The 27,677-nt window shown below is 47.4% G+C and overlaps 1 protein-coding gene across 1 annotated transcript; it reads right to left on the bottom strand.

The window, feature by feature from the left end:
• Positions 1-541: 541 nt before the first annotated feature.
• Positions 542-20,100, bottom strand: DISP2 (dispatched RND transporter family member 2). The gene is made up of 8 exons (XM_072038658.1): positions 19,964-20,100; positions 13,135-13,587; positions 11,111-11,140; positions 8,586-8,709; positions 7,773-7,888; positions 7,184-7,302; positions 6,108-6,205; positions 542-4,971 (listed from the first exon to the last, which is right to left on the bottom strand). Exons 1-8 carry the CDS (start codon positions 20,023-20,025, stop codon positions 1,552-1,554), a joined length of 4,422 nt encoding a protein of 1,473 aa, XP_071894759.1. The 5' UTR covers positions 20,026-20,100; the 3' UTR covers positions 542-1,551.
• Positions 20,101-27,677: the final 7,577 nt, after the last annotated feature.

The raw sequence follows: 27,677 nt of genomic DNA, 5'->3' as shown, positions 1-27,677 counted from the left end.
TTGAGACCCTCAGGGGGAGTTTCGCTCGCTGCTGAGCCTTGGGTGTGCCTCCTGTGCTTGAGGTGGCTCAAACCGCCCCGAGTGGGCTGTGTGCAGTGGTTACATTTCTAAGTTTTTTTTTTTTCGCTGTGAAAACAGGGTTTTCAAAATGGGGGGGAAGCCCCTGCAAATGGTAACGGGAGGAGGTTTTGGTGCAGAGAGGATTTCAGTCGGTGTTGTCCCGCAGCCAGGGAGCAGCTGTGGTTGCCGAAACACTGCCCCAAACACCCAGTACTTGAGAGCTACGGCATGGAAATCTGCAACTGAAATGTGCCTTATGTTTCAAGAAGGGTTTCAGCTTTAAAAGAGCATATTCCTAAGTGCCATTAGGTAGTCGTGGTCACTCTCCAACAGAGCCCAGAAAACTCCTGGATGTCAAAATGAGGGAATCTCTTAAAATATGTATTTTCCTTCTGCTGATGATACTGGAAAGCACATTAAGCACTTAAAGAAAATTAACTGCAGTATTCTTGGTGAAAATGAAGCATCACACAGATTTAGAAAAGTTTGTCATAAGCATTTATTTTACATCAACGTCTAGAGGGAATGTTTTTTCTTTTTTTTTTTTCTTTTCTTTTCTTTCAACAGACAAAGGCATGGAAGTACCTGTTTTTCTGTTTGTTTCTGGTAGAGAAAAAACATGTAAAATTCAAGAGTCATCGGATATGCAAATTTTAAAAAGTTACATCTTTGTAGCTTTGAGTGGAAATAAGCTATGGAGATGAAACACAAAGCACCCAAATCACTGCAGGAATGAGGACACTTTTCTCAAAGGAGAAATCTCACACTGAAAATCTTTGGCAGTACCAGTAATTTGTCTGATAAAACAAATTGAAACTGTTCCTAAAAATAGATTTGGGCTTGATTCTACAGCCTCCTTCATGATCGATAAGAGGCTGCATCAACTGAAAGGTCTTGATGAGATTTTTTTGTATCGGTTTTGTAGAGATCTGTGAACTTGGACTTCACATAAAGCAGTTTCTGATTCAGTAAAAAAATGAAAGACTTTTTTTTTTTTTAACAATACACTCCACTTGAAATCTAGATTTTCTATAGCTGCAGGTTTGGGTTTTGGCTTTTTTTTCTTTGCTTTTTTTCTTTTGTTTTCTTCTTCTTTTTTTTTTTTTTTTTTTTCCATGAGCTCTTTGTCTTTGAATATCTGGGGAGTTTCATCTCTCTCATTATGTCTCTCCTAGGCAGCTTGACAAGAAAAATCGAATCACTGTTTAGGAAATGACAAAACAGGTTTACTCGATAAGTTCTGCAGTACAGCTGTGAACATGACACAGGACACTGGAAGGTCAAAGGGCTTGTACTCTGTCATGATTGATCTCGCACCCTCTCACTAGTATTGTGTTTGCTGGTTCTGTGAAAACACAGGTATTTGCACAGCTGAAATACTAAGAAATAGTCTCAGCCGAAGGAGAGGTGGGAGGAAAGTGATATTTACAGTTCCAAGGAGATTTTGACTTCCCCTTTCCCTAGCAGTACAGTTTTGTTTTCTGCAAGACTTCAGCTGTTGTAACCAGAACTTTGTGCGCTGGATCGCTTGATCCAAACATCAGGCATGTCTGGTTGGCTGTTCGGTAACACCACCGGGCCTTCGCTCCCTAATCCAAATCGATTCTTCCATGAAGAGCTGTTTTGCTGCGATGCTGCTGGAGAGATATCAAAGACTGTCTCCCTCAGGTCCAGCCGCAGGGTATCTCTCTTCCCGTTCAAGTAACCTCTTTCTGTTTGACTGTACGAATCAGACAGCTCTAAGACATCAGGACAAGAACTGGCTGATTCAGCAAGCTTTAGGCCTTGCTCGAAATCGCTAATCGATGTCTCACTGGAGATGTTGAGCATGTCAAAAGAGCTGCCAAGAGAACAAAGGCATCTGTGAATTTTGTAGATGTCAGCAGCAGGAAGATGGCTGTTGTCTGAGGTATAATCCGACTGCTGCTGGGCAGTGTCACTAGAGCACTGTGATTTATTGAGCTGCCCTTCTTCTTTCACACCAGCTGGCTGGATATAGTCCAGCCCAGATCCATCCCAAGCTTTTGGACCGTACTTTTGACACTGACAATCTCTGCAGAGTCTCTCCCTGTGAATTTCTGCTCCTGAGCTGCTGTGCTTGTAAGGAGAGGAAGTTTGCAAGGCAGGACACTGGCACAGGCCAACCTGCTGGTCTCCGAGGGTCTCCTGCAGATTCTGTCTCTCTCTTTCAAGGGAAGGGTGCATTCCTATTCTTGGGCATCTGTTATCTTCAACCTGCGTGTCTTCAGAGAGCACTGATGGCCTGTTGGACAGCTTGCTTGTAGAAGTGCTGTTGTCAAAACTGTCGCTGAGTTTTCTTGACAAAGGCTGGAGCTCATACTGTTCATTTGCGGTGTTGGACTCCTGGACCTTCCGCAATCGGTTTTGCTTCTCATTTCCCCCACAGGCATAGCTTCCATTTGGCCCAGAGTCATCAGAATAGTCTTTCATGTTGTGGGCACAAGGCCAAAGGATCTGCCCGCAGTTCTTCTCTGGGCCAAAGAAGCAGCACAGTGACTGGAAGAAGAAGCTGGCAAACCCACAGCTGATACACTTGATCATCATTATGAATATACCTAACTTCCGATATGCCAGGACCGTAGCAGGCAGCATAATGACCCCAGCGGAGAAGAGGGCAGAAGCTGCCATCGCTGTGGCACAGCTCATCTGCTTCAGGGAAAAAGCCACTCGGCTCAGGCGGTCCGAATGGGGGCACAGGTGATAGGAGATGCAGTAGTTGACGGTAAAGTCAACAGAGAGACCTACTGCAGCTGAAATGAAGAGAGACTCCACCGCGTTGAGTTGCCACTCCAAGAGGACCAAAAGGCCAACAGTTACCAGCACGGTGCCTGCAATGGCAGTAACAGAGAAAATGCTGAGGAGAACGTTCCAAGTAGTGAGCAGCAGCACCACGAAGGAAATGGCTATGGAGAGCCCCATGACCACCATTGTTTCTGTGCTCAGACTGTGCTGGAGGTTGTATAGCTCTAGTTTACTGGTGAACCACCCATTCTGAAGCCCCACGGGGGCAGTTTTCATTTCCTCTGTTACCCAGAGGTTGATTTCCTCGTAGAAGTGTTTGGCTTTGCTGTAATTGAAGCTATAGTGATAAATGGTTTGAAACTGCAGTACCAAGGCAGCAAGATTTCCCTCTCCATCAAACCTGAGGCCCAGATCATATGTTTCTGCCCCTTCCCTGCCTTGTTCCAGGAGCATCATTTTGATACAGTGCAGGAAGACCTCGCTTCTGTAAGGGAAAGAGAACTGGTTACAGCAAAGGTTGAAGCTGTGGTCTCGCTGGGAGCACTGCCGACTGTCCATCCACCTGATAAACTCCTCCATGAAGCACACAGTAGACTTCTGCTCTGCATCAGGGAAATAGAAAGTTTGGTTCTTCACCTTTTGGCAGAATTCAAGGAGCCACTTCTGGGCATCGGGGCTTTGGATTGTGAAGGTGGCATCAGTCACTAGGGTGCCATTGCTTTTTGGGTTGAAATGATCACCATTATCCACGGGCAGAATGCCCCAGACTATCGTGACAGGCATATGCTGCCCTTCTCCATGCTCTAGCCTCTCAAACATGAACTGGTGGCAGTACTCAGAATCGTACCTCTCAAAGGGGTGGCTCAGCCGAAACACCTGAACAGATGACGTCTCAAGAGTCGGGAGTTTGAGTTTCGGGTTGGAACAGGAAATGTAGGCACCTCCTATTGCTAAGGCAGCAAACCAGCAAATCCAAATGTACCGAAACTTTATCACCCCGCAAGGCAGAAGCTTTTCAAATAGCAGCTTGGAGGTTTCACACAGCGTCTTCTGGAGACCCCTGAGAATGTAATGGAGGGAGAGGGCGACTCTCTTATGGCCAGTGTTTTTCCAGTAGTCTTCTGGCTTGTAAATGCAGGTTGTTGCTATGTAGCGCTCATACAGCACAGCCGAAGAAGGCAGCCAAGTCATCATGAATACCAGGTTCACCAGCACAGAGGTGCCCATGTAGACAGCAAAGCAGCGGATGGCTGTGATATTGCTGATGTAGCTGGCGTAGAAGGCAGCACCCATCGTGAAGCAAGACGCCAGCATGAGATACGCAAAGTGGTGCATGGTTTGACTCACCCACTGAGAAAGCCCAGCGGAGGGGTTCTGGCTCTTGCTGAGGTTCCAGAGGTCGAAGAAGACAAAGGTGTGGTTGGCACAAACGCTGCTGAGAATGATGACCGCTGTCAGGTTTACAAAAGGGAAGTAGGTGAATCTGAAGGCCACCTTGTACAAGAAGTAGGAGATCATCAAAGAACTGACAACAGCGAGCAGGACCATCAGAGTAATAAAGACTGAGCGTAAATAAAAAGAAATGCTTAGAAAAATAGCTAATATTGCCAGAACTGGATACTTGGTATCCAGTAAAAGGTAGTGCTGGAATAGTTTCTGTTTAAGGCCCAGGTCCATTCCAGTGATAGATGTATAGTTATCAAACAGATCCCAGGATTCAAGATTGTCTAAGTAGATCCCCATCATAGATGCACCTTTCCTTGTAGGCAAAAACAGCAGGCTGTATTTGAGGGATGGCACTTGGTACTCCATTGTCTGGGGACTAAGAAAGTCTCTGTCGACCAAGAAGTGAAGAAGCTGGTAAATAGCATTGAAGCGGGTACATTTTTCTGGGACTTTGGCACACTGAGAGTGTTTCTGTCTCACAGTCTCAGGACCTATGCAAGATGGAGTGAGGATACCCTTGTGGTAGTCTGGAGCACAGGCACGAAGGAGGGCCAGGGTGTGGGAGATGTCCCCTTGGGTTATCTCCAAACAAGAGGACCTGTTGTACAGGACAGCGATGTAGTTTCCCAGAGACCAGCTTGGGCAGCATTCATTGGCTTCGGTACGTTGGCAGAGGTCTCTAAAATGAACATGTGAACGTATCTGAAAAACAGCCGAGGGAGCATCGTGTCAGATCCTCTGCACACTTCGTTTTGCAGCCCTATGGGGTTCTTTGCTTCTTGCAGTAATCGTCCCCTCCCCTCCTGGCATACAAGCCATGGCTTGTCATCCTCCCAGTGACAAAATGCCCACACTAAAGCTATTGGTAAAAATGCTCAAAAATGAAACCCTGTTCACTATTTACATTTTATAACCTCTGATTTGAAAATGTGGATCCTTCTCCACTCAGTTAGTGACAGCAGTTACCTTCATTTCACTGTTTGCAAGGCTAGAACAGAGAAGGGAGACACCTTTTACTATTTTATTTTATTTTATTTTATTTTATTTTATTTTATTTTATTTTATTTTATTTTATTTTATTTTATTTTATTTTATTTTATTTTATTTTATTTTATTTTTTATGCCTTATATTATTACTAGACTTGCCAGTACCATCACTGGCTGTTACTGGCCTGACAGCTGCTGCAGGCACAGCACAACAGTGAGGGTGGTGTTGGCAGTATCACTGGCAGCTCAGGCTCAGAGTGCAATATTCAGTGAGATGGGTGGGTTTGGGAGCCTGCACTCACCTACGTGCTGTGGGGTGACTTAAAACCTGACTTGGCTGAGGTTCCTTGAGCTGCACACCTGGCAGGGTGCAGTGTGAACATGCTGCCTTCTGCCAGCAGGACGTCAGGCTCTTGCAGCAGAGGTTTCTTGGGTCTGATCACTTAGAGTTATTACAGATCCTACAGCAAACACAGCTAATCCAATTAAACCTCCCACTTGCAAAGCTTGCTGTGGCAGTCTCCACGACAATAGCTCCATTTTAGTAATTAGGTTCTGCTGCTCGAAATTCACAGCAGCTTCTGATGGGCATCGCTGGCTTCTGGACCAAGTTCTTGTTCAAGGTCTGATTATTCTTGTTCAGTGGCAGCTGCTACATCACTACAGACCAGCTGATAGGTAAAATCATTCTTGTTTTGCTAAATCAGTAAAATGCTTTGAAGTCCTCTTGGCTGAAGCCTGTTCTGTAGCTTATGTTATTTTTGTCTGCTATTTCCTTTCAGCTAGATATTGAAGATGGGGAAGTCAGGAAAGAGACAGCATGTATGTATGTTCTGTGTGACATTACTAACCTTGTCTTGTTCGATTTGACACATGGACTGGATAGCTTGCAAGTTCCATAAGCTCCCAGCAGTCGTGGACATAAATACCAGCTGGGAATAGCTCTTTTCTGAAAGGAAAAAAAAAAAAAAAAAAAAAAAAAAAAAAAAAAAAAAGGAAGGAAAAAAATAGAAAGTATTAGGTAATGATGATGAATTAGCCCAGCTGGCTGGAGTAGACTCTGTGTGCATAAAATAAATAAATAAATAAATATCTTGCTGTCTGTAAGACTGCTATGGAGGGCTCCCTGGAGGGAACCAGGTCACAAACAGCTTGTAGTGAGTGGTAGCATCTGCCCTGTGCCGTCCGACCTCTGCTCTCCACCCATCTGGCAGCAGCAGGAGAGCAGGGGGAGGGCATTTGCAAAATCTGCTCTCCGTGCTGTCAGCGTGCTTCCAGTGAGTGTTGTCACCTGGTTCTGCAACCCCTGTTGCAAAGCGAGGAGCTGAAGTTCAACCAAAAACTCCAAAGGACCTGAGGGTTTGGTGTTTGCCTGGTTTCAGAGGTGGAGTAGAGGGAGGGGAGGGAGACAGAATACCTGCATGCTGCTCCTCTTTCCTCTACATTTTAGCATCCATTTGGGGACAAATTTTGCGTGTCTTGGAGTTTTCTTTCTCATTTTTTTTAATTCCCCTTTTTACTGTCACATGTTTTTCAAGAAAAAAAGAAGGAACAGGGATGGACTGGAAACAGAGGGAGGCGGGAATATGCATTTTTTTCATAGTAATCACTTTTGATACAGGTAAATGGTGAAAACTTTAATCTTTTTATTTGCACCCTTAAAGTATATTTCTAAAGGGTAAAAAGAAATATAGCAAAAAATAAGACGAGAAACAACTCCAGAATTTCGGAATGAGCCTTTTCTAACCATTTGATTACAAAGGGTTGAAACACCACTATCCCAGAGGTGGCTTAGCCTTCACAGAGTGGTGTTGTATGCACTGCTTTCTCAGAGTGCTTTCACAACATTTCCCAGTGTCCTAAACTATTTTGACAGTTCTGAGCTCTGAGTGCCTGTCACTTACTACTCCATCAAGACTTCACTCACCCGGGGGACCGCAAAAGAAACCGTCTGCTCCGTAGATTTGTTCCACCATTCTCCGTGTCCTGGCTTCTTGTCCTCCCTGATCAGCCTTTTGTCCTCTGCTAATGCCAATGTCATCATAGCTAGCAAGAGAAGAGATTATTTGTGTAAGTAGAGAGATCTTCTGGCAATGAGTTACATTGAATGGCAAGGCTCTGGTGCCACACACCACGCTGCTGCAGCAATAAAAGCCACTGTAGTCTTAAAAGACAGCATTGCTTTGATGAGAGCTTTTTGATATTGCACACACTGTGCCCTCTGTAGAAATCTGTGAGGCTACATGAGAACTTGCATCCCCTTGTGCAGGCATGCTGAGTCCCACTGTGTTCTCTTAAAGGTAAACAGTGGAAGTGAATGCTTGGAGAGTTTAGAGCCTAACTCCTGCATCCCACAGCAGGGAGTCCAGGTGCATTGAAGGGAAAGAGACTTCAAACTTCCCGGTTGCTTTTGAGCATAGGATATAGGATGTAATTCACATACATATTTTGGAACAGTGACTCATTAACTTTGTAGCCAACATTTTCCTCTAAGCCCCCAAACCAAACTCAAATACCTTTTCTTTTCGGTATACGGTGAAAGAGAGAAGGTCTTCTTGTAGCCCGTATGGCTCTCTACATTCCTCCACACGACGAGCTTTCTGCCAATGTCTGTATCCCGGGGCTCAAAACCCTGCAGCCAAGAAAAAGCGTTTTGTCATCAGCTTGCTTTTTAGTTCAGCTTAGTTTTCCTTAATGCTTCTCCTAGACACAGAAACTGTACGAGATTATTACTGCATCTTGGAGAGATACAGAAATCAAATTTTCCCTGGAAATATGACATCCCTTACATACCAGAAGCTGGTGAGGACATTCCACCAGAGCAGCATGCTGGCCCTCAGGGAAGGAAACTTAACACTGAATACCAACAGAAATGCTTCCACAGTGAGAGCTATTAAGCAGTGAAATAGTGAGATAGCAAGAAATGAAAGCCTTTCACTAATGTCCTTTAAAGATACAACAGGCCAAGTGGTGGCACGTGCACTGGACACAGTTGTGGCTGGACAAAAGAGTGGGTGAAGTCCCTGTTTCTCTTTTGGTGACCGTGGTATCAAGAAACAGCAAGTATTGTGCATTACTCTCAAACATTATGTCCGTCTGGAAGGAATCTTGCTTTGGTTGCACATCATGAAGACGAGGGGAAAGGACAGCAGACCACTGATAAGCACTGCTATTTTTTTCTAGTGGCTTTAGTGTCCTCCTTGATTTGCTGTCCTGCCTCTATCTGCAGAGAAGGAAGGAAGCACAGACTTGTTTTATATGGCAGAAAGACTGTGTCACTGGCTGGCCTGTGGACATTCCTTACGTTCATTTCGTCTGAAAGAACTTACCATTAGGGGTTCAGAAAAATCAGGCAAATTTCCAACAAGCAGGCCAGCTAAAGTGCAAACTACAACCATCACTGAACACAGCACCAGGACGGCTACGGGCCACTCCGCGATCATCTGAGAGTAACTGGAATGAACAGAAGAAAAAATGCAGCTGTTAAGGCACTTCTGCTTCGAGCATGAAACCTGCTGTTGAACCAACACAGTGTTAGGGAAAGGAAGTAAAACAGTTAGGGCTTTCTGGTTTGAGCATTTATTTATTGAAGAGCTGCGAGGCTCTAGTACAGCTATTAATGAACATATTATACCTCCAACTGGATGTTTGCAGGCAATTCTAATTAACTTGGGTAATTACATTTTGCCTCCCTGCATTTTCCTGCTTTTTCAATCAGAAACAATAAAACCCACTCTTCCGTCCTAAGGCAAAATGAAGCTTTAAATGTTTAACTGGAAACATTACATTTAGAAACAGCTTTCTATTTTTTTGTTGTTTGTCTTTTTTTGTGTTTTTTTTTTTTTTTTATTATTATTTTTATTTTTTTATTTTTTTTTTCTTCCCCATTGTACAATCTGAGCTAGTAGCTGCTTTACCATTTGGCCTGCAGATCTTCAGCCTGTGGACCCTGAGAAGTCATAGGATATTCTGAAGGCTCTTCTAAAGATAACTATCTTAAGCAAGTCTGTTGCCATTGCTCTACATTCACTCACTGTATGGGGGCCTGCCTTACTGCTGGGAATTATGTAGGCATCTGCGAAGTCAGAAAGGGATGGAAACCACCGATCTGATGTGCAACTGCTGTTAGGATTGTCAGCAGCAGCCACGGAGTGGACAAGTGGCTTCTGGATCTGCAGGATGAGTGAATCCGTTAAAAGATTGGAATGGGTTTGGCAGGTTTCAAAGTTTTAAATAAGCATTTGGATGTATTTCTGAAATATAAGAAATCCTATGTTCACAAATAGTTGATAAATATTTGGGCTTCATGGGGAAGTGAAATATTTATGCAACTTTGAGCAGCTGTGCCAGTGTTTAGAAGCCTTGAGGTTCCTTCTTGCCTGGTCTTTTGTTTCTCTTTCCTCCAACTTCACTGAGTCAAATAATGCAGCTTTCTCCTCCTAATTATAAATCATCTTAAACCCTTCAAACAGCTTTTTGCATGACTTCAGGTCAGGTCTAGTTTTGTTTTGTTTTCAATTTAAGGCTCCCTTATCAAATTTGTTTTCATAGATGAAGTCTACACTATGAAAATGGACCAAAATTGCCCTTTCCACATTAGATTACATAATATCTGGAGGCTGTTTTGGGTTAATTCCATGACCAATTACCAAATAAAAATAAAAATAAACTGCAGTATCTGATGCCATACCCAAACCTTCCAGAGAAAAACAGTTTACAAAATCAGCTTTTAAACAGAAGTCGAAAGCAATCAAAGTATTTTAATTTTGAGAAACATAATAAAAATCTTCTGTATTTCGAAAAGGGTCAACTCATTCAATTTTTTAAAGATGTAAAAAGAGTTCCAGGCATGTTTTCATGTTTACTCGGTTTAGGCATTCCAGCTGAAGCCGTAGTTTAGCAATGTTACATTCCATGACAGTACTGTACGCCCACATGCAAAAACCACATTCTTTACGAGGAAGGAATTTCTGTTGCCTATTTTCATGCCCTAAACGAGAATTTCCTAATACTGTAAAGAAACTCAATAAAGATAAAAACTGCTATAAAGCAAATACAATGGAAAACGTTCCTTTTGCTTTTAATTCTGAACATTAGGGGATCTTTATCCTTTAATAATCTAATTTGCAATGTTTATGTAATTTATTTTGTATTAAAGGTGATCTTCATGCTGATAGGATCTCTTTATATGTTCACTTAACTTGAAAGCAGAAAACTGGAGATAAAAGAATTGTGGTACTTAGCTTTTCTATTAAAATGCTATTTTCCCAAGCATGGCTAGGCTAGCCATACTTCTTCTCACTGTCAGGGAGCATCCTGTACTTTTGCACATGGATTGCCTCTTCCTAAACCTAACATCCTTGGAATATTTTACATCTCTTAATTTAATAGCAGATTTTCTGGTATCTAAGTATATGAGAAACTAGGAATTGTTGCACTTAGTCTGGGTACAAAGGTCTCTTCCACTGTAGGCTGTGAGAAAACGCAGGACTCCACTGTTACTGCTATTGCTGCCCTCCTGATTCACCATCTGGTAGGCCAAGCTGGATTAATCCAATAAATGTGACTATATATATATATAAAGCTGTTGTATGGACCAGAGCCAGGCACCTGCCCCGAGAACGGCTATCAAGACTGCGTTGCTATTCATTAGCGCAGGTTAAATTGATCTTGCGAGCAAATTGGGATTTTTCCAAGCGGATGGGAAGCGCGGGGCAGGGAGCGCTGACCTTGCCTCTGAAGATGGGCCTGCCGGGGACGTCACCAGCAATAATGCTCCGCATTTCCTAACAGCAGGGTAGGAGAGCAGTGATAATAGGGCAGAAAGACAGCAAGCTTTTGATATTAAACATACCTTTTTGGCATCCTGAAGGCTTTGTCATGTCTGCAGATGGAAAAGAAAAAAATAGAAGGCATCATGATAATTTATTATTTTCCTACAAAGCGCGGTCCCGGGCTGCTAATGAGCAAGTTAACCCATTCAGGGGCTGCAAAGCACCAAGCTGAGCTGCTGCTACAAGAGTTGCTTGGCACAACGTGGATTAGTCTAATGAATAGCAGAGCCTATTCCTCTCCCACTGGCATTTTAACTAAGTGTGATGGGAAGACAGGTATTAACTGCTCTTTTTTGCTCCTCTAAAAAACACCATAGAATATAATGGACATACATTGTAATCCCATAGAAATTGCCCCGTAACACCTATCCATGAAAATCTGTCTGTTTAAAATGCTTTCCTACTGAATTTTTAAATTGCTTCTTGACAAGAGCATAACTCTTTACAAAATTTCATGAGCTGGGCTAACAATGCCTACAGTTTTTATTCTCTGTTCAACTCAGCAAGGATTTTCCAGAAAGGCAAATCTCATTTGTTTCCTGAGCCATTTCAAAGACGTTTGTCCAATCTAGAGGAGTAGACTTCCAGTTGAGCTGCAAAAAAAACATTTTACTCGTGTTTCCCTCACAGGGGAGCTTTTGTAATTCCTCTCGTAGAGCTTTGAGGAACAAAATAGAGAAGCCTTCTCCAGAGGACCAAGGTTACATTTATTAATGTGGGGCTGGTGCCAGCTGGTGCCCCTGCGGCAGCTCATCCCTCCTGGCATGTCATCACGAGTGGAAAGAACAAAAAAGTGACAAAGCAGAGCTCCCCATGGAAGAGTCACTCCTTGTGGCACGTGTAATAAATCACATCGTGATTTCCCATCGCTCTCCATAGGTTTGAGAGAGAGGGCAGCAAAGAAAAATCCTCACTAGATTATTAAAGAGAGGTCTCCTTTTGGCAGCACGCTGCCCATTCTGTGCTAATTCTCTCACAATAGCTTCTTGAGCAGATTTGCTCGGATTAAAACCCCCTTTCTACCATCATTACAATATCACTTTTCTGTCCGCTAGCTCTGCACATTCTGCCAGGGATTTGCAATCCAGCTGCATTTCCTGCTTAACTAACCTGTTACGGAGAATGCAGCTGACAGTTGATGCAGTGTTGATGCAAATGCAAACACAAGCAAATTAAAGCCTCTCTTAATGGTTACAGAATGAGACCATAAAGGGCTTTTGTGCCTAACCCCACAGGCCTGTATGAAGGCAAGGAATGCTGCACCATCCCTAGCAGACATTGCGTGGTGCCTGCTGCTGTGGTAGCCAAGGGATCATGGTCTGTGCCAACAGTGGGCTCCAAAAGGCACATTCAGTGAGGCAGGATGATGCTTTATGGGGCAGAGGACGTCCTTCAGGCTATTGAGGACGCCTGTGCTGTATGTGTTGTTACAGCACCGCCAGCCAACATCCACCAAGCAAGCAATTCGAATCTCTGTGCTCTGCACACAAATGGATCTTACCTGATTCTGTCAGGGACAGCACAGAATTTATATCCTTGTTGCTGTCCAGCCTGGAAAACCAAATCGTGCTCCCCAGCTTTGTATTTCTCACCGCTCTGCGGTAGCCAGTGCTTATTGCCCTCTGCTGCCTCTCCCCTCCAGCACTGGCAGCAGCTCCAGTGGGAGCAGAAAAATAAATTAATTGTGCTTTTATCACTCAGAAACTCCACCAAGATAAAGGACTAGCCAGCTGGGTATCTTGCAATGCAAAAGAAGAAAAGAGGAGGGCCACAGAATTGGCTGTGATCACAGCTGGATGATCTACGTGTAGCTGGGTGACCTTGGCTTTATTCAGCGAGTCACCTTGAGAAGCGAATCCTGTAGGAACAGCATCTCTGTTCGCCCTCCACAGAGGCATTGAGAGCAAACTCCATCCCTCACGGCTTTTGGGGGCAGCTGCTGCCTCAAACTGGGGAGCAAACCCACGTTTCACACGTTCCCCCCTCAGACCCACCTCATCCCCTCCCGCCACCCACCATGAAGGAGATGATGAAAGCCTCTCACCTGACTGTCACAACGTGATGCTGCACCGGCCGGGAGGGTCGCTGCCCGGGGGACCACTGTTTCCAGGGGGTTTCTGAGACCTGGCGATGGGGAGCAGGTGTGGGGTCGCCGCTGGAAAGGTGGGAACACAGCATGGACCTCTCGCCGTGCCCAGGGAGCTGGGGCAGACCGTAGCTGCCTCGGGGCTCCTGCTGGTTGCAGGGGTAATACAGGTGATGCTGCTGCGAGTCCTGGGAGCTTGACGGTACCTGCCCGTTGGACTGGGTGGGCACCGGCCCCAGCGTGCGGCTGGAGGAGGGCAGGTGGTCGCCCCCCAGCCTGGGGGATGCAGGAACAGGGCAGTGATGGACCGGGCAGATTCTCTCCCAAGAGGTGCCGCTGTAGCTGGGCTCGGTGTTGGCGATCTCTGGCATGGCGAGGCAGGTCTGGCAAGGTCCTGCATTGCGTTTTTCTCTGCGAGGGGAAATAAAGGGAGGGTGAAACCCTTCTCCGTCACAGCACCGTATTGACGGAAAAGCTAAACAGGGGAATCTTGCCTCCCGCTTAATGCAAGACTTAAAACTTCCCCCTCTCTTTGCTGTATCAGGAGCCAGGGCCGAGCCGGACCATGCTTTTTACAAGAACATCCATGACTCATTTAAGGACTCCAGCTGATGGTGAAGCCATCACTACTTTGTGCATGTTGCTCCAAAATTGTGAAAAATCGTGTAATGCTCTCTTGAACAGTGTTCAACTCCTCTACTGGCTATGGTTTTAGAAGCCAAGTATGGCTGCAATGTGCAAGCAGAATTAAATTTTGCTTATGGCATTTTACTTGGATGGACCTCGTTGTTCCCTCTTATTTCTCCAAGGTATTTCAGCGTGGAAGGGACAAGACAAACTGGCTGCTGATAATGGCACAGTCCTACCCTGGGAGCACAGAGTAATTAGAGAGACCTGAGGGAACAGTCAGTCTGTGTGACACCAAGAAAACCCTTCACACAGAGCAGAACGAGGCCGCACTGATCCCAAAATGCCTCTCAAATTGCCATCTCAGGGTGTCAGGGAGCTTGAGCAGCACTGTGCTGTCTGCAGCTCAAAGCAAGCACAATATGGAAACACCAGTAGTCTCTGGAGCCTGATCAGAGCACGTGCCGTGGTGTCTACAGCTGACTTATGTGCCTGCTCTTGTGTCTGGCATCGAGAATTAAGTGTGATGGATGATATGGGCCAGCTAGAATCACAAAGTGTCTCAAGGCGTCACAGAATTTTGAGTGCTGGAGCGAGACAAGAATGAGATGAACTTTAGCCCGAGGCACCTGATGGGATGTGGGGAAAAAAAAGTGAAGGCAAAATATGTTTGAGAAAGGAGTATTTCTGAAACTTTGCAGAGTTCATCTCATTTCCCTTTCAGACAGCCACAAAAAGACAGAATTCTAGCAATTACAGGTCTCTGGAACTGCACCCAAATTTAACTAGCACAGTAATATCAATGACAAAAGGGATTTGGAGATTGCTGTTAGCTCAGTATTGCTTGAAAATTAGTATTTTTTTCCAGAAGGGAGGACATACTGGCCTTGGCAAAGCATGCTATGTACTTTCCAGCATCAATTGAGCTTATCAACACCGAGAAACTATATTTCATGATTATACAAAACGGACTCATTTCACTAAAATCATTACAACAGAGTAATGTTTGCAGTAGCTGCTATTCCTGTGCTGGTGCAGGGACTCATGGTGCAGGCATCGTGCTCAGCATTACTTGCACTCAGTCCCAGTCCTGGGGCTAATAACAAAGAGACCCTGACTGTTTGGACACCCTCCAGGGCCAGTTTTATGCCAGAAGACGGGAACAGCATGGTCAAGGATGCTCATTGCAATGACAGCAACTTTGGAAGCAAGAACTGATGTTCACATGCAGATTTGGGGTCATGAAATTCATTTGCTGGATATTTTTTGGCCAACAAAGGGGAGGAGAAATGACAAAATGATATCAGAGTAGTCAGCACATGCCCACGGCTGTGAGCGAGCTTCTCTGCATCCTTGGGAGATGACGTACACCCAACGGCAGCAGCCAGACAGGGTCCGTGAGACCCTCGCCATTTCTTACGGCAGTAGATGTACAAATCAGTGGAAACGAGTCAAAGTTTGCCCTGAAGCAGGTGCCAGGAAACCCACAGCCAGATGCGTGCACACCTTGCTGAGATCAGCTCCACGGGTCCTTCCCGGCACTGCCAGCACTCGGCTGCCTCCGCTCCGCACTACAAAGGACTGATGAGATTTCAGCCAGCTTGCTGCAGCACGAGGGAGTGCTGTGTGCCAGAGCATGAGCTCCTGAGCAGATTGTGACAGTGACACCCCATCCACCCGCAGAGTTTGTCAAAAGACAGAATACAAAATCCCATCGCACGAATCCTTGCGGCCCTGTCACAGATGGATTAGCAGCAGGATTGCCCAGACTTTCGGAGACCCTTGAGTTGGGTTACAGCTCTGTGTGGAGGCATTTTCCAACAGAAGGCTACAAATTTGTCGCTGGTGTGTGCAAATGCAATACAGGAGAGTATAAATCAAACAGCAGCAGTTCAGGAGGTGTAATCTGAGGCCTCATCTGGGCTTGCTACAGCCCCTTCAGAGTCATCCCTGGTGCAGGTCAGGTGCAACACAGGCAGATGAAGGAAAGCTTACGGTCTGTGGTCACCCATCTAAAATGGCATATTTAGTCACTGCCTATCTACACTAATTCTCTTCCCAGATTTCCAGCGGCTGGAGTGCAGGGTGATTTTGCCTTGTAGCTTTGTACTAGTGGTGATGGGACAGGGAATTTTCATCAGAAAGCTGGGATTGTGGTAGTGTTAAACTTTGGCAAGGTCTAGACCTTCTCCCACTCCCTTTTTGATGTCTCCCAGTTATTACTTTCCCTCTACCTCGAGCCTATCATTTTCCCTAATTTAGGTGCACTTTAAATAAGCAATGTTTTCCTAAAATGCATAATTAATTCACAGAGACTGCCGCACTAATGATTTGCACTTTTTGTATTCCCACACCAGCAAAATATATATATAATTTCAAAGTAAAAAGAAAAATATTTTCCATTTAAACTGCTGGATTTGCATATGGACCGGAGGCTTTGCATAACTGAATTCGTCTGATGACTGCACCGCCACGTCTGCCCACCTCATCTGTAATGCTGGACAGAAGGGAAAGGCTTTCACAAAAAAAAAAAAAAAAAAACACTTTGAAGATGCTCAGGGAAATGCAGGAAACATGCAATGAAAAATTCTTCCTCTGAAACCCCTCAGCTACAGAACCCCCTGTTGGGCTGCAGATTGTGTCCAGGTTTTTTTGCACATACATCAATGTTCCCAAGGCTAATATTTCACACGCAAGCCCATTCCCCTTGTTTACCAGCTCTGTTGCGGATTTCTGTCTGGTTCCATCCTTCCCCCACATTTTGTCTCAGCTCCATCCCCTGGCTGCTCAGTGGGCTTCGTATTTCAGAATAACTTCAGCTAGTTCAAATCATTCACTCACGACTCTTCTTCATTATCTCCTTTTCAGGCTAAACAATTACAGCTCTGTCAATCACCCCCTGGATCCAAGTTGCCTTATGCTCATCTCTCTCCAACGCCGTGACAGTGTGACCTTGGTTATCCAAAATCTCCAGGGAAACCTGGAGCTCACAAATAATGATAGCTTTGGGTAATTACTGGTGGCAGTTCTGCACATTTTGGGTTTTTGGTTGCTACGCTCCCAATTAGCTGGGATGCTGGTGGGCTTAGCATTTGATCTGCTGAAGGCTGCACCGGAGATGCGGTCCTTGTTTGCCTGCCTGCAAACAGGTCACTAGCACTTTTCTGGGCCCATGGGACCCTGAACTGTGCTTGAAAAATGGTTGTGGGGGAGTTTCTGATGGCTGTTTACTGTCAGGCAGGAGAAGAGGTGGGCAGAGCACTGCGCTGTGCTCTGTGCAACACTGACACTAACAAAAACCAACACCACAATTTTTTTGAATGGTCATTCCCATCCTGGGCCGTGTCAGATATTTGACATCTTTGGGATTGTGTGGGCAGAAATGGTCTCTCAGCCGCAGAAAAGCCTACCGGAGCAGCCTGACAGCCTCCTTTTTCTTCTTCAAGCTCAGCTGGATGCAGCCAAAGTGATGCAGAGAGAAGAAAGAGGAGGTGTAGGGCAAGTGCCAGACTGGAGCTAACTGCTCCTGTTACCCACAGCAGTCAGTTGTGTTTCTCGTGCTGCTTTCCCCTTGAGATGTCTAGACAGTATAATAATCCAATTTATGAAACTGCCCGAGTCAATTTGAGTGCAGCGGTGCTTCTCTGAGACAAGTGCCAGGGCACAGGCAGCCCACCTGATGTGGGGGAGCCAGAGAAAGGAGTAAAGCCTCTTCCCATGGTAAAGCAGTCAAGATAAGGTCAAGGTTAGGAAAGAGACAGCTTGCTGCCACTCCACCTCCGCTGGGGTGCGGAGCAGTGACAGGCATCGCAGAGGCTGAAATCGATGAGTCGATCCCTCCGGGCCATGAAGCAAGAGGGAGCATGGGTCTCTGAGAGGGGAGAAACGGGCCTCAAATGCCCAGCATTTGAAGGAGAGGCTTCTTTATTGGCCTGCTAAAAAAAAAAATCATCCCCCAGATCAATTGTACATGCTTTTTTTTTTTTTTAATAGAAAGGTTATTTATCTCAACCTTTGCATACTGAGGAGGGGATCAGAAAGCAGCTCTCTGCATAGGAATGATGGGCATCACCTACCAAGTGATGGAGCTGATGCCAGAGTCAAATGGCAGCGTCTCCCATCGATGGGAGAATCTCAAGGGGGAACAAAACCAAGCAAGAGTAAGGGCGGGAGCCTGTGCCTTGACTACAACCAGATCTTATTTCCACAGGAACCTTCACTCAGTCAGATATTAAGCACTGCAAAATTTCATTCACAAGAAAAGCTAGTGTTATTTGCTTTCCCTTTTTTTTTTTTCTTTTCTTTTTTTTTTTTTTCTAGCAAGGTTTTCCTTGCACATCAGCTGCACGAGTTTTCCCAAATGAATAAAAGGAGAAATTCTTTCTGAATTAAAACCACATGCTAGAGGTCAGCTTCCACTGAGACGAATGGCTTTTTCTCTGGGAGTTGTAAATGACTTTTTAAGAATGGGATTTTATACTAGAATTTAAACTGAGGTTTTCTCATTCAACATACCCCCAGCAACACAGCAGTGGAGCTCTCAGGAAGGAAACAACAAAAAAAAAGAGAGAGAGCTTGTGTTTGCTTGCTTGTGGTTTTTTAAGGTGATGAGAGTGCCCCTTTCCAGAGATTAGGGAAGGGTTTGTTGCTTTTCACTCTCACCTATTATCTAGATCCAGTGCCGAGCTGACAGGGAGAGATGGGCACCTCTCAAGCAATTTTAACTCCTCCTTAGACAGAGTCAAATTCTTTTGCACAGGAGAATTTCTATGTAGTTGCTCCTCGTTTTGCTTTTTCACTCTAGAAGCAGAACAGTGCGTATCCTTGAGAAGACCTACAATCTTTTTTCTTTTTTTTTTTTTTTAATGAGACTCCTGAGTACGTTAAACCTTCATGAAAAATTAATGAGACTGCAAAACTCCGCTTCCCACGTAGTCTGCCAAGAAAAGTTTAGTTTTATAATTCCTCCCATTGACTCGCCCGAGCAGCCTTACCTTTATTTACCTCAGGCTGCCCGTGCTGCTGTGGGTACGGGTATGTGCAATGGGATGCAAGCAGACACAAAGGGCTCGGCGATCCCTACCCACGCTTAGGCACCAGGGAAGGTCTGGATGCAGTTTGCCGTATGCACATGGGTGGTGGAAAATGTGCAGGTAAAATGTGTTTGCTAACTAACCCCCGTTTGGAAGAAAACAAAAGAAAACAATACCTTGCTCTCCCGGTCCTAAAAATCTCAGAAAGAAGGAGTTGTTTTCAAATACTGGGAGTTTTCTGGTGGCAAATTCAGCAGAGCATTGGCTAGGGCCGCAGGACAGGCACCGCCGAGCTAACCACTTGGTGGCTAGCAAAGAGCTGTGCATAAAGAAGCATTTACATATGTGCTTGCTCAGGAGTCCGAGAGCGATGCTTGCACTTCATTGCCATAAATTCTAGTTCTCGAGTATGCAGCATGAGTGAAATTAAAACCACGCCGGTTTCAGATGGCAGAACTCCTATTGTAACTTAACCCTCCCAGCCTGCAGCACTCCTTGCAAAGGACCCAGTCGAATGAGCAAGGATTACTCAGGCAAGCAAAGCTAACGGGGATTCTGGCAGCTCAGCCCCCATCCCATGCCCTGAACCGAAAGCAGGGCTGGATTGCGTATGTAGTCACTCGGAGAGCTCCGAGACCCAAAACCACACAGCCTCGGGAGATGCTGAGATGAAGACAGAACTGAACCTCAGCTTTCAGAACGGATTTGGGTTTTGTTCGCCTCGGGGTGTGCCCCGGTCAAACAAACCGAGGATGTGAACAGCTCGGGTCTAACAAATTGCAACGTGCTTCAAAATTTGGGGCGGCTCCGTGCCCGTGACGCTTGTTGACATTTCCAGAACATGAACACGACTGCGGCCGGTGTCAGGCACCAGGTAAGGGCGCGCGGGTGGCACAAGGTGTGTGGGGGGGGAGCATGAGAGAAAGCTGCGGGGTTTTACAGAGAAAACCTTTGGAGTGCAAACCCAGATGGGGAGGACTGAGCACCGCCAGCACCAAAAATCCTCCGGGGAGGCCACCCCGCCACCTCCCCGCCGCCGCCTTGGGCTGCCCAAAACCGCAGAGGTTGGGTTGCGGGACCAACCCAGCCCCTCCCCACCACCCACCGCCCCAAGCCCCAGCCCCTACCTGGACCCCTGGGGCCGCGGCTCCCCCCGGCGGGGCTCGGCCGAGGCCGGCGCGGCCTCCATGGCCCGCGGGAGGCAGCGGCGGAGGCTGGCGGCGGGCGCTGTCCGCGGTGCTGAGCGCTGCCGGCGCCGCCGAGGCTGCGGAGGAGGAGGAGGAGGAGGAGGAGGAGGAAGAGGAGGAGGAGGAGGAGGCTGCGAAGGCTCGGCGCAGCGCTTGCGCGGCCGCGGAGGCGGTGCCGGTGCCGCTGCTGGCGGCCAATGGCCGCGGGACCTCGCAGGCTGCGCCCTGGGGAGGCTGCGAGGTGGAGAGCCGGGGGGAGGCTGGAGGGGAGGCTGGGTGCTGTGTCGGGCGGGTGGGGGTCCCCCAAGCGAGAGCTCTGAGGTTGGACACAACCAGGCTCGCCTTGGCAGCCTCACCCCCAGCCTCAAGGGGCGGTGTGGGTGGTGCACCCTTGGGTGCCGGGTCCCTCGTCCCACCGGAGTTGTGCAGCTTTGGCACAAGATGGGAGAGCGCCCACAAGCACTCCTGGACTTTGTGTGGTGGGTGCAAGGCAGCATTTTGAAGTGTTGGGGCTCGCCCTGTGGTTGCAGCAGTGTTAAATAAATAAACAAGGTGTTGTTGTTTTGACACGACGTGGAGGACACAAGACCCGCTGGCATTGCTTGTCAGCACTGCGGTAGCCACGCATCACCCTGTGCCATGGGCAGATCTTCCTGAGAGCTCACAGAGCCTCAGGGTGGCTGCTCCTTCTGCAGCCTCCCTCATTGCAAAGGCCACGGTGTTATTTGTGGCTCGCTTTCCCATAGCCATGCATATGGCCAGGGGGGTGGCACTGACCTCCCCTGTGACCCTACATGTGGCCATGATGATGACTATGACCTTCTTTCTCATGGCCGTGCCCTCACGGGGGCGGTGACCTTCTTTCTCATGAGGATGGCATCCTTTTTGCTTCACGTGCTACAAAAAAAGCCAAAGCAAAAAGGGAGAGTATTAGACCGGAGGGTATCCTATAATTCCCACTAATCCTCTAGCTGCTTGGAATAAGCCCTTCCTGCCTTAATGACTTAAATGCCTGAGACAGTTTACCGAACAAAAAGCTTTTCCTAATGCCTGTGCGCTGACTCTTCTACCTGTAGGCTCACGCCTCTCTGAACCCAGCAGGAGGGAGTTTCCACGGACAGACTTCAGGCTGGGGTGTGACAATCCCTGCTGGGCTGGGCTGCGGGGTGCTGCCCACGGCGAGGGGAGCAGCCTGCTCTGCTCGGCCTGAGCCACAGAAATGCTGCTTGCCCGGTAGGATCGGAGCCGCCGAGCACCTGGTGCTTGTGCTGCATTATGTGGCCCAGCAGGAAAGACTGAAACCTGGTATCTGCTGTAAAGATGGGCTGGGATTAACGCGATGGCCAGGACATGGGTGCTGTTTCCTTTTCTTTCTTCCCCATGCTAAATAATAATACTTACAACAGTAAGGATAATAATAAAGCCACGGGAGCTGAAAGGAGGGTGGGAAGAGGCTGAATTGCAAACCTCCCACAGCTTCTGACAGACAGTCACATCCTACAGCTTCCAGTTTGGCTCAGCCCGATGTGCGAACTCCTTGTCTGTGAAGTGGGGGCGATAACACTTCCTCACTCCCACGGTTTGGCAGGATTCCTCTGTGGCTTGTAAGGTATTCAACGTGGATTTTTTGTTTGCAATTGCCCTTACACAGGGACTACAGCAGGGTTCGTGATGCCAGGTCGCTGCTAACCACACTGCGAGGTGTCAGTGGGGCTGCCCGCCTGCCTCTTGGGGATGTTTTCACAGGGCCGGGGCTGGAGTGGTGGCTTGGCACGTCACATGCTGGCTTTTTTTCACTCTTCAGCAGTGCAGGAGCTGGCTCCTTGCCATGGCAACCCACATCTGAGACCTGCCAGCATCAGGAGGGTCCAGCTGGTCCCCAGAGTGCCCCAGCGTGAAGGGAGGAGGAGGCAGGTGAGTGAGAGGGACAGAGAGAGAAGTGGCCAAAAACCAAACCAAAAACAAACAAACAAAAAACTAGGAAAAAAAAAAAAAAAAAGAAGAGAAATATAGCAAAAAAAAAAAAAAAAAGTGGGGTCAGGAATGTTAAAAAAGCAGACAGACAGAAATGGATATGTGTGGAAAAGAGAAAATCTGGTGAGCAGAGATCAAGGGGAAAGGAGAAGGAATATATACGACAGGAGAATGGGATAAAGATGCACCAGGGGTGATGCAAGAGGTGGCTGAGGCAGGTTTACAAAGCTGCTGTGCTGCAAAAAAATCCCTGTCATCCAAAACAGCAATTTGCTGCTGCTGCCCCTGAGAAACTTAGGGGATCCATCAACTGCTTCTCATTTCACAAAGAGCATCCAAGAGCAGCAAGCCTGCTGTCTCTGGGCTTGAGCTCCCCAGACAAAACTGGTATTTGTTGCAAATGAAGACAGATTTCTTACCTCTCCTGATTGACCTTTGAAAGAGATGAGAGAAATAACTTTGCATTTAAGCTTTGATACATTTTTTACGTGAACCTTTTTTTTTTTTTTTAGCTTATTGCTCTTCCTAACCCCCTTGCTCACCGTCCACTTGCATTTCTTTCACAAACTGAATGCAAAGCATTGCTCTCCAGCTCTCCTTTGTAGGACAGAAGTCTGCATCAGAAGTGAACACTGCTTTTCACTTGCTGCATGTGATAAATCCCCACAGTCTGGACATTCTCCTACATCTCCTGTTAAAGTCAGCAAAAAGGCTCCCTTTCTCCTTAGGAGTACAAGCTGAGCATAACCTTAGAGACTTCTAAGAAGGCAGAAAAAGGCTTTACTTTTATGGGTTGGAGATGTGACTGAGAGCATTTCCAAATGGATTCCTGTCACAGTTCAGTGTGCATCATTTCACAGCACCCTATCTTAGCACAATTCATTTCTCTCCCCTGTAAATCAGCATTTCCACAAGCAGAATTTAGCTCGGTTCGTGCCGTCCTGACCCCCTTAGCAGAGCTCAGCATTTCTCACGCTGGGTGCTGTCGGCTCAGCGAGGCCCACGCAGTGCCCTGGCACACTCGGAGCACACTCAGGCTTCATTTTGCAGTCTCTTGGCTGATTGCTGACACTCAGCATTGACTTTTGGCTCGGATCACTTCAGTTTGTCTCCACCAGTGCTGCCACAAGACATCCCCCTTTGCCCCACACTTTCTGCCTTTGCTCCCATTCACCTTTTTACAGAGGTGAACTTTAACTTGCTGTTGAGTCTTTTGGCGTGTTTCTCCCTCTTGCTTCCCTAGGAGACGTTTTGGGGTTTGGCCCCTTTGGAAACATGGGCCAGGCTATTTTTTGGTTCTAAACTAACTATTTGTTAAAGGGTTGAAGAGCCTGCATTGCTTAGCATCCCTGGGATGGCACAGTGAGCCAAGATGATACATGCCCAGCACTTCTGGAGCTACATGTGCGCTGCTTCCCATGGCTGCCAGTCATTTTTAGTCCCTATCGTTTAGACATTTAGCTTTCTCAGAATAGGACAAAAAGAAAATTCCAGTGTCGTGAGTGCTCTGGGAAAGAAAGTCAGGTGTTGGGCAATACCTGAGAGCATCTCAGTAACAGCCAAAGGATCCCTTATCTGAATGCATAATGGGTAACAACCCATGGGGGTCACAGGCAAAGGAAAACAGCTGTCAAAGGGAATGACAAAGGAAGCTGCTTTTATCGCAGTTGAAGACATCTCTTTCTCAGCCCCCAGTGTTACATATGTACGTGACTAACACCAAACGCGCTCTGCCAAGGCAGCTGCTGTATGCAAAGCAGCTCCTGTTCTCAAAAACATTGCCAAGCATGAGCACGTGGTTGGACTTTAAGACCAGAGAGAGCAGCGATGGTCATCTCCTCCCTGTACAACACAGACCACCGTGTTTACATCAGCTGCTATGTCAGAAAACCTGGGAGCTTCTGCAGCGCCCATCAGTCACGAAAACTGCTGCACAGCAAGAGGGGCTTCCTGTGTACCCCATCCTCTTTGAGCCCTGGGGTTTTCAAATGGCCATTTCTTCGGTTAGGTGGATTCTCAGAGCACCTGGGGAAGAAAAATGAGGTGGAAATATTACCTGCGCACCAGTACTTCTTTCAGCTAGGGTAAATCCTCAGGGCTTTTCTGCCCTGATTGCAACAATCCACAACCAGCAGCAGGATTGTGTATGCAGCACGTGGCTGTCCCTCAGCTGAGGCATTGCCACCAGCCGGCACAGCCATGTTGCACAGCAATGCTCCAAAACAAGCCCTTGCCTTTCTGGCCAGACACCCGCGTTCTGCTGCTTCCCTCTCTGCTGTGTGTCTGGCTTTGTGAGCAGCCGGTGCCAGCACAGAGAAAGAAACAGCAAGTCCTGCAGTCCTTCTGGCAACCGATGTGAGCAGGCTGCTGCAAATACGGCTACATTCATACCATGCCATCCCCATGCAAGAAGGAGGCTGGCACAGAGCAGGAGCTTCACCTAGACCTTTGCCTGGAATTGCTGATGAGAGTGAGCAGCTGTGGTGGCTGAAATTCTGGAAGCCAGGAGTCCCTTTCCTCAAAAGCTGCCTGGCTCTCCTCCCTGCACTGCAGCAGCAGAGGAACTGCTTGTGCCCATCGACCAGAAGCTGTTGTTGTACCCACTGCCTGGTGCCTTCTAAAATATTTCCACTCTGTGGCCTCTCTGTGCTTGGCTGGTTTGAGACTAGTAGAACAGATCTCTGTACTCTGGTAGGGGAGGCTTGTGCTGATGCCGAGAAGATATCATGCCCTCATGGAAAAATATCAACAGTGAACAGGGAGGCTGAGAAAATGGGACCCCAAAACTCTTTTAGGGACATAACTGATACCCATAGGACCATTCCTTCAAGCTGATACCTTCTTGCCCACCAAACATTCATACAGAGGAATATTTTCTTCCACAGTGACTCTTCAGCAGGATGGAGACAGGGTGATCTGGATCAGTCCCTTTGCATGTGGATGCATCCCTGCCTCTCACTGCAGTGCTACCCTGGGACCCAGGAAAACCATGCTCAACCGTGACTGCTTGCAGTGATGACCCCACCACGATGTTGAGGACAGTGCTATTTTTTCCAGCTAAATCACTTATATTATGGCATTTGTGAGCATTTCTGCACAGATGAGCCTTTGGAGTTACCGTGGTCATGCCAAAGCTGGAGATTATAGTGCAGCCTGTGGCTGCTCTATGGCAGCACACACTGCTCCGGTTTGCAGCAGGCTGCTGGTTTCCAAGCAATGTGAAACATCTTCGAGATCTGCAGCCAGCTGCATTCGAACTCTGGCCTGCTACCGTGTTCACTGTAGCAATAAAATAGCAAGGGTATTTCCACTCCTCAAAGCCAGCGACTGTGTGCCAGTCCCCTCCCATGCTGGAAGATTTCCATGGGTACAGCAGCAGCAGTCCTGGGCTCTTCTGCTTCATAAACCCCTTGTTACCTCAGCCCTTGAAATTGCTTCCTTAACCAGAGTGCAGGTCCACGGGGCAGCTGATGCTGTGTTAGCAAACCAAGCCCCGTTCACCTTCACTGTACAGAGCTTATTTTACAGGTGAATGTAGAGGCCCGTCTTCTGCAACTCCAGGAGGGCTTAAATTAGATCTAGAAATGTGCTTTGGTCACGATTTGAATGCCAAGACCTGAGTCTTGAACCCATCTATCCAAACAGCTACTTGCTTCTAGGCTGACATGCCAAAAATGTCAGCTCTGGGTGCCTGAAGAGAAAGGCCTGGGCACACGTTTGGTCTCCTGTACAGAGCTGGTCTGATTTGCAGTGCCAGCAGCACGGCACGGGCAGTGCTGTTGCACCCCAAGGACACGCAGCTCTGCACACATCCACGCTCACTGGAGCTTGTCTTTTTCCTGTTTGTGACTCCATTTACATGAGTCGGATGAAGTGGTCTGTGACTGCATTTTTCTGGCTCGGAGTTGCACCGAGGCTGCGAATTCTTGGAAATATAACTATCAAAAAACAAAATTTGGTGCCTGTTTTCCTTGGCTCCTCATACCCCCACACAACCTCACCCACTCTTCATGATGACAGCTTAAAAAACTTACCTGAACAAGCAGAGGGCTAAGCCACGAAGTACAGGGGCTGTGGCTGTGAGTGCTTTTCTGTATCTGTACAGCTCAGGGTGTGATTGGAAAGCCTGATCTCAACCAGGGGCTGTGACTGATGTGATTGAGAAGAAGAAAAGAGCCAGATCAAGGGCAAACACAGCCCTAATCTAAGTCACCACACAGTCATGCAGCCACTTCTCCATCATGTGGATGGGGAACCTCATGCAAATCCCAACAGGGCAAGGACAGCAGAGGGGAGAACTAAAGCAAGCTGGAGGCAGAAACCAGTGGGTGCTATGGAGTATTGCTGTTTGTTTTAAAAGGGATTTGTATTCAAAGTAATTTGCTGACCACTTGCATTAGGTTTACATGTCAAGGTTTTGGTAGTGGGGCGCTGCAGGGGTGGACTCTTTGGGAAGACCACAGAAAGCTGTCCCATCTTAGATAAGGGACAGTTCCATCCAGCTCCAAAGGAACTCGCCTCTGCCCAGAGCTGAGCCAATAAGCCATGTTGGTTGCACCTCTGTGAGAGTAGATTTAAGAAAGGGAAAAACAAAACAAACGAAAAAACTCTCCTGTGCCACATCGGCTGGGAGAACAAGGAGTGAGAAGTAGCCCTGCAGCCCCCAAGGGGAGTGCAGCAGGAGGGCCGGGGGTCCTCCAGTTCCCCTACGACCTGTGGAGAAGCCCCTGGTGGATCAGGCTGTCCCCCTGCAGCCCATGGGTCCCACATGGAGCAGATCTCCACGCTGCAGCCCCCCCATGGGTGGAGGAGCCCCCGCTGGAGCAGGTGGATGTGGTCTGGAGGAGGCTGCGGCCCATGGAGAACCCCCGCAGGAGCAGGCCCCGGGCCGGAGCTGCAGCCCGTGGAGAGGAGGAGGTCCACGGGGAGCAGAGGTCCAGGCAGAGCCCTTCTCTGCTCCTCAGGGTGACCACGAAGTTCCTGCAGTGCTGGCAACCTTTGAGTGGCTGTTGACACAATACCATGGGCTGAGAAGGTACCAGGCATATGGCAGTGGTGTTTCTGGGCACAAACGCAGTGCAAACTGAAGCAAATCAGAGATGTGATGAATTTGATGAGGGGGCAGGAGGCCCATGGAGACCTAATTCAGCATTGTCTTGGCAGGGAAAATCTCACTGTAAAAATATTGTACCATTTTCTACAGTGCTTTGTGCTGGCACCGAAGCCACATTTGCTCTGAAGCAGCCCATATGTTCTCACCATTTCCCAGCATGACTGACAGTGAGCCAGTTCCCTCAGGGCATCCTGAGATATCCAAGACTGCTATAGTCTTTGCGGGTAAATACTGTCCTTAGGAGGGTTTGGTACACAAGTTCTCAGCTGGAGAAGGCCAGAAAAGATGCTGGGACGTCAACGTTTGACTTGACTAACTGTATCTGCCATAACACCCTCTTTAGCTTCTAAAAGGCTTGAAAATGATGACTGACTTTCAGTGGAACTGAGGATCTTGCAGACAGCCTTCACAGCATGGTCCTGCAGGATGCAGCCAAATACCTGTACAAAATCCAGCACTTCAAAACCAGCCATCCCATTCCCAGGTTCCTGCGATTCACATGTGAGCCCTACATTTCAGGCCTCATTCTGCAAAAAACACTAAACCCAAGTGTCTCACAGCACATTA

This window comes from Anas platyrhynchos, chromosome 5 (assembly GCF_047663525.1).
Source record: "Anas platyrhynchos isolate ZD024472 breed Pekin duck chromosome 5, IASCAAS_PekinDuck_T2T, whole genome shotgun sequence".
In the NCBI taxonomy this organism is placed as follows: domain Eukaryota; kingdom Metazoa; phylum Chordata; class Aves; order Anseriformes; family Anatidae; genus Anas; species Anas platyrhynchos.
This window is presented reverse-complemented; position numbering and strand designations above follow the sequence as displayed.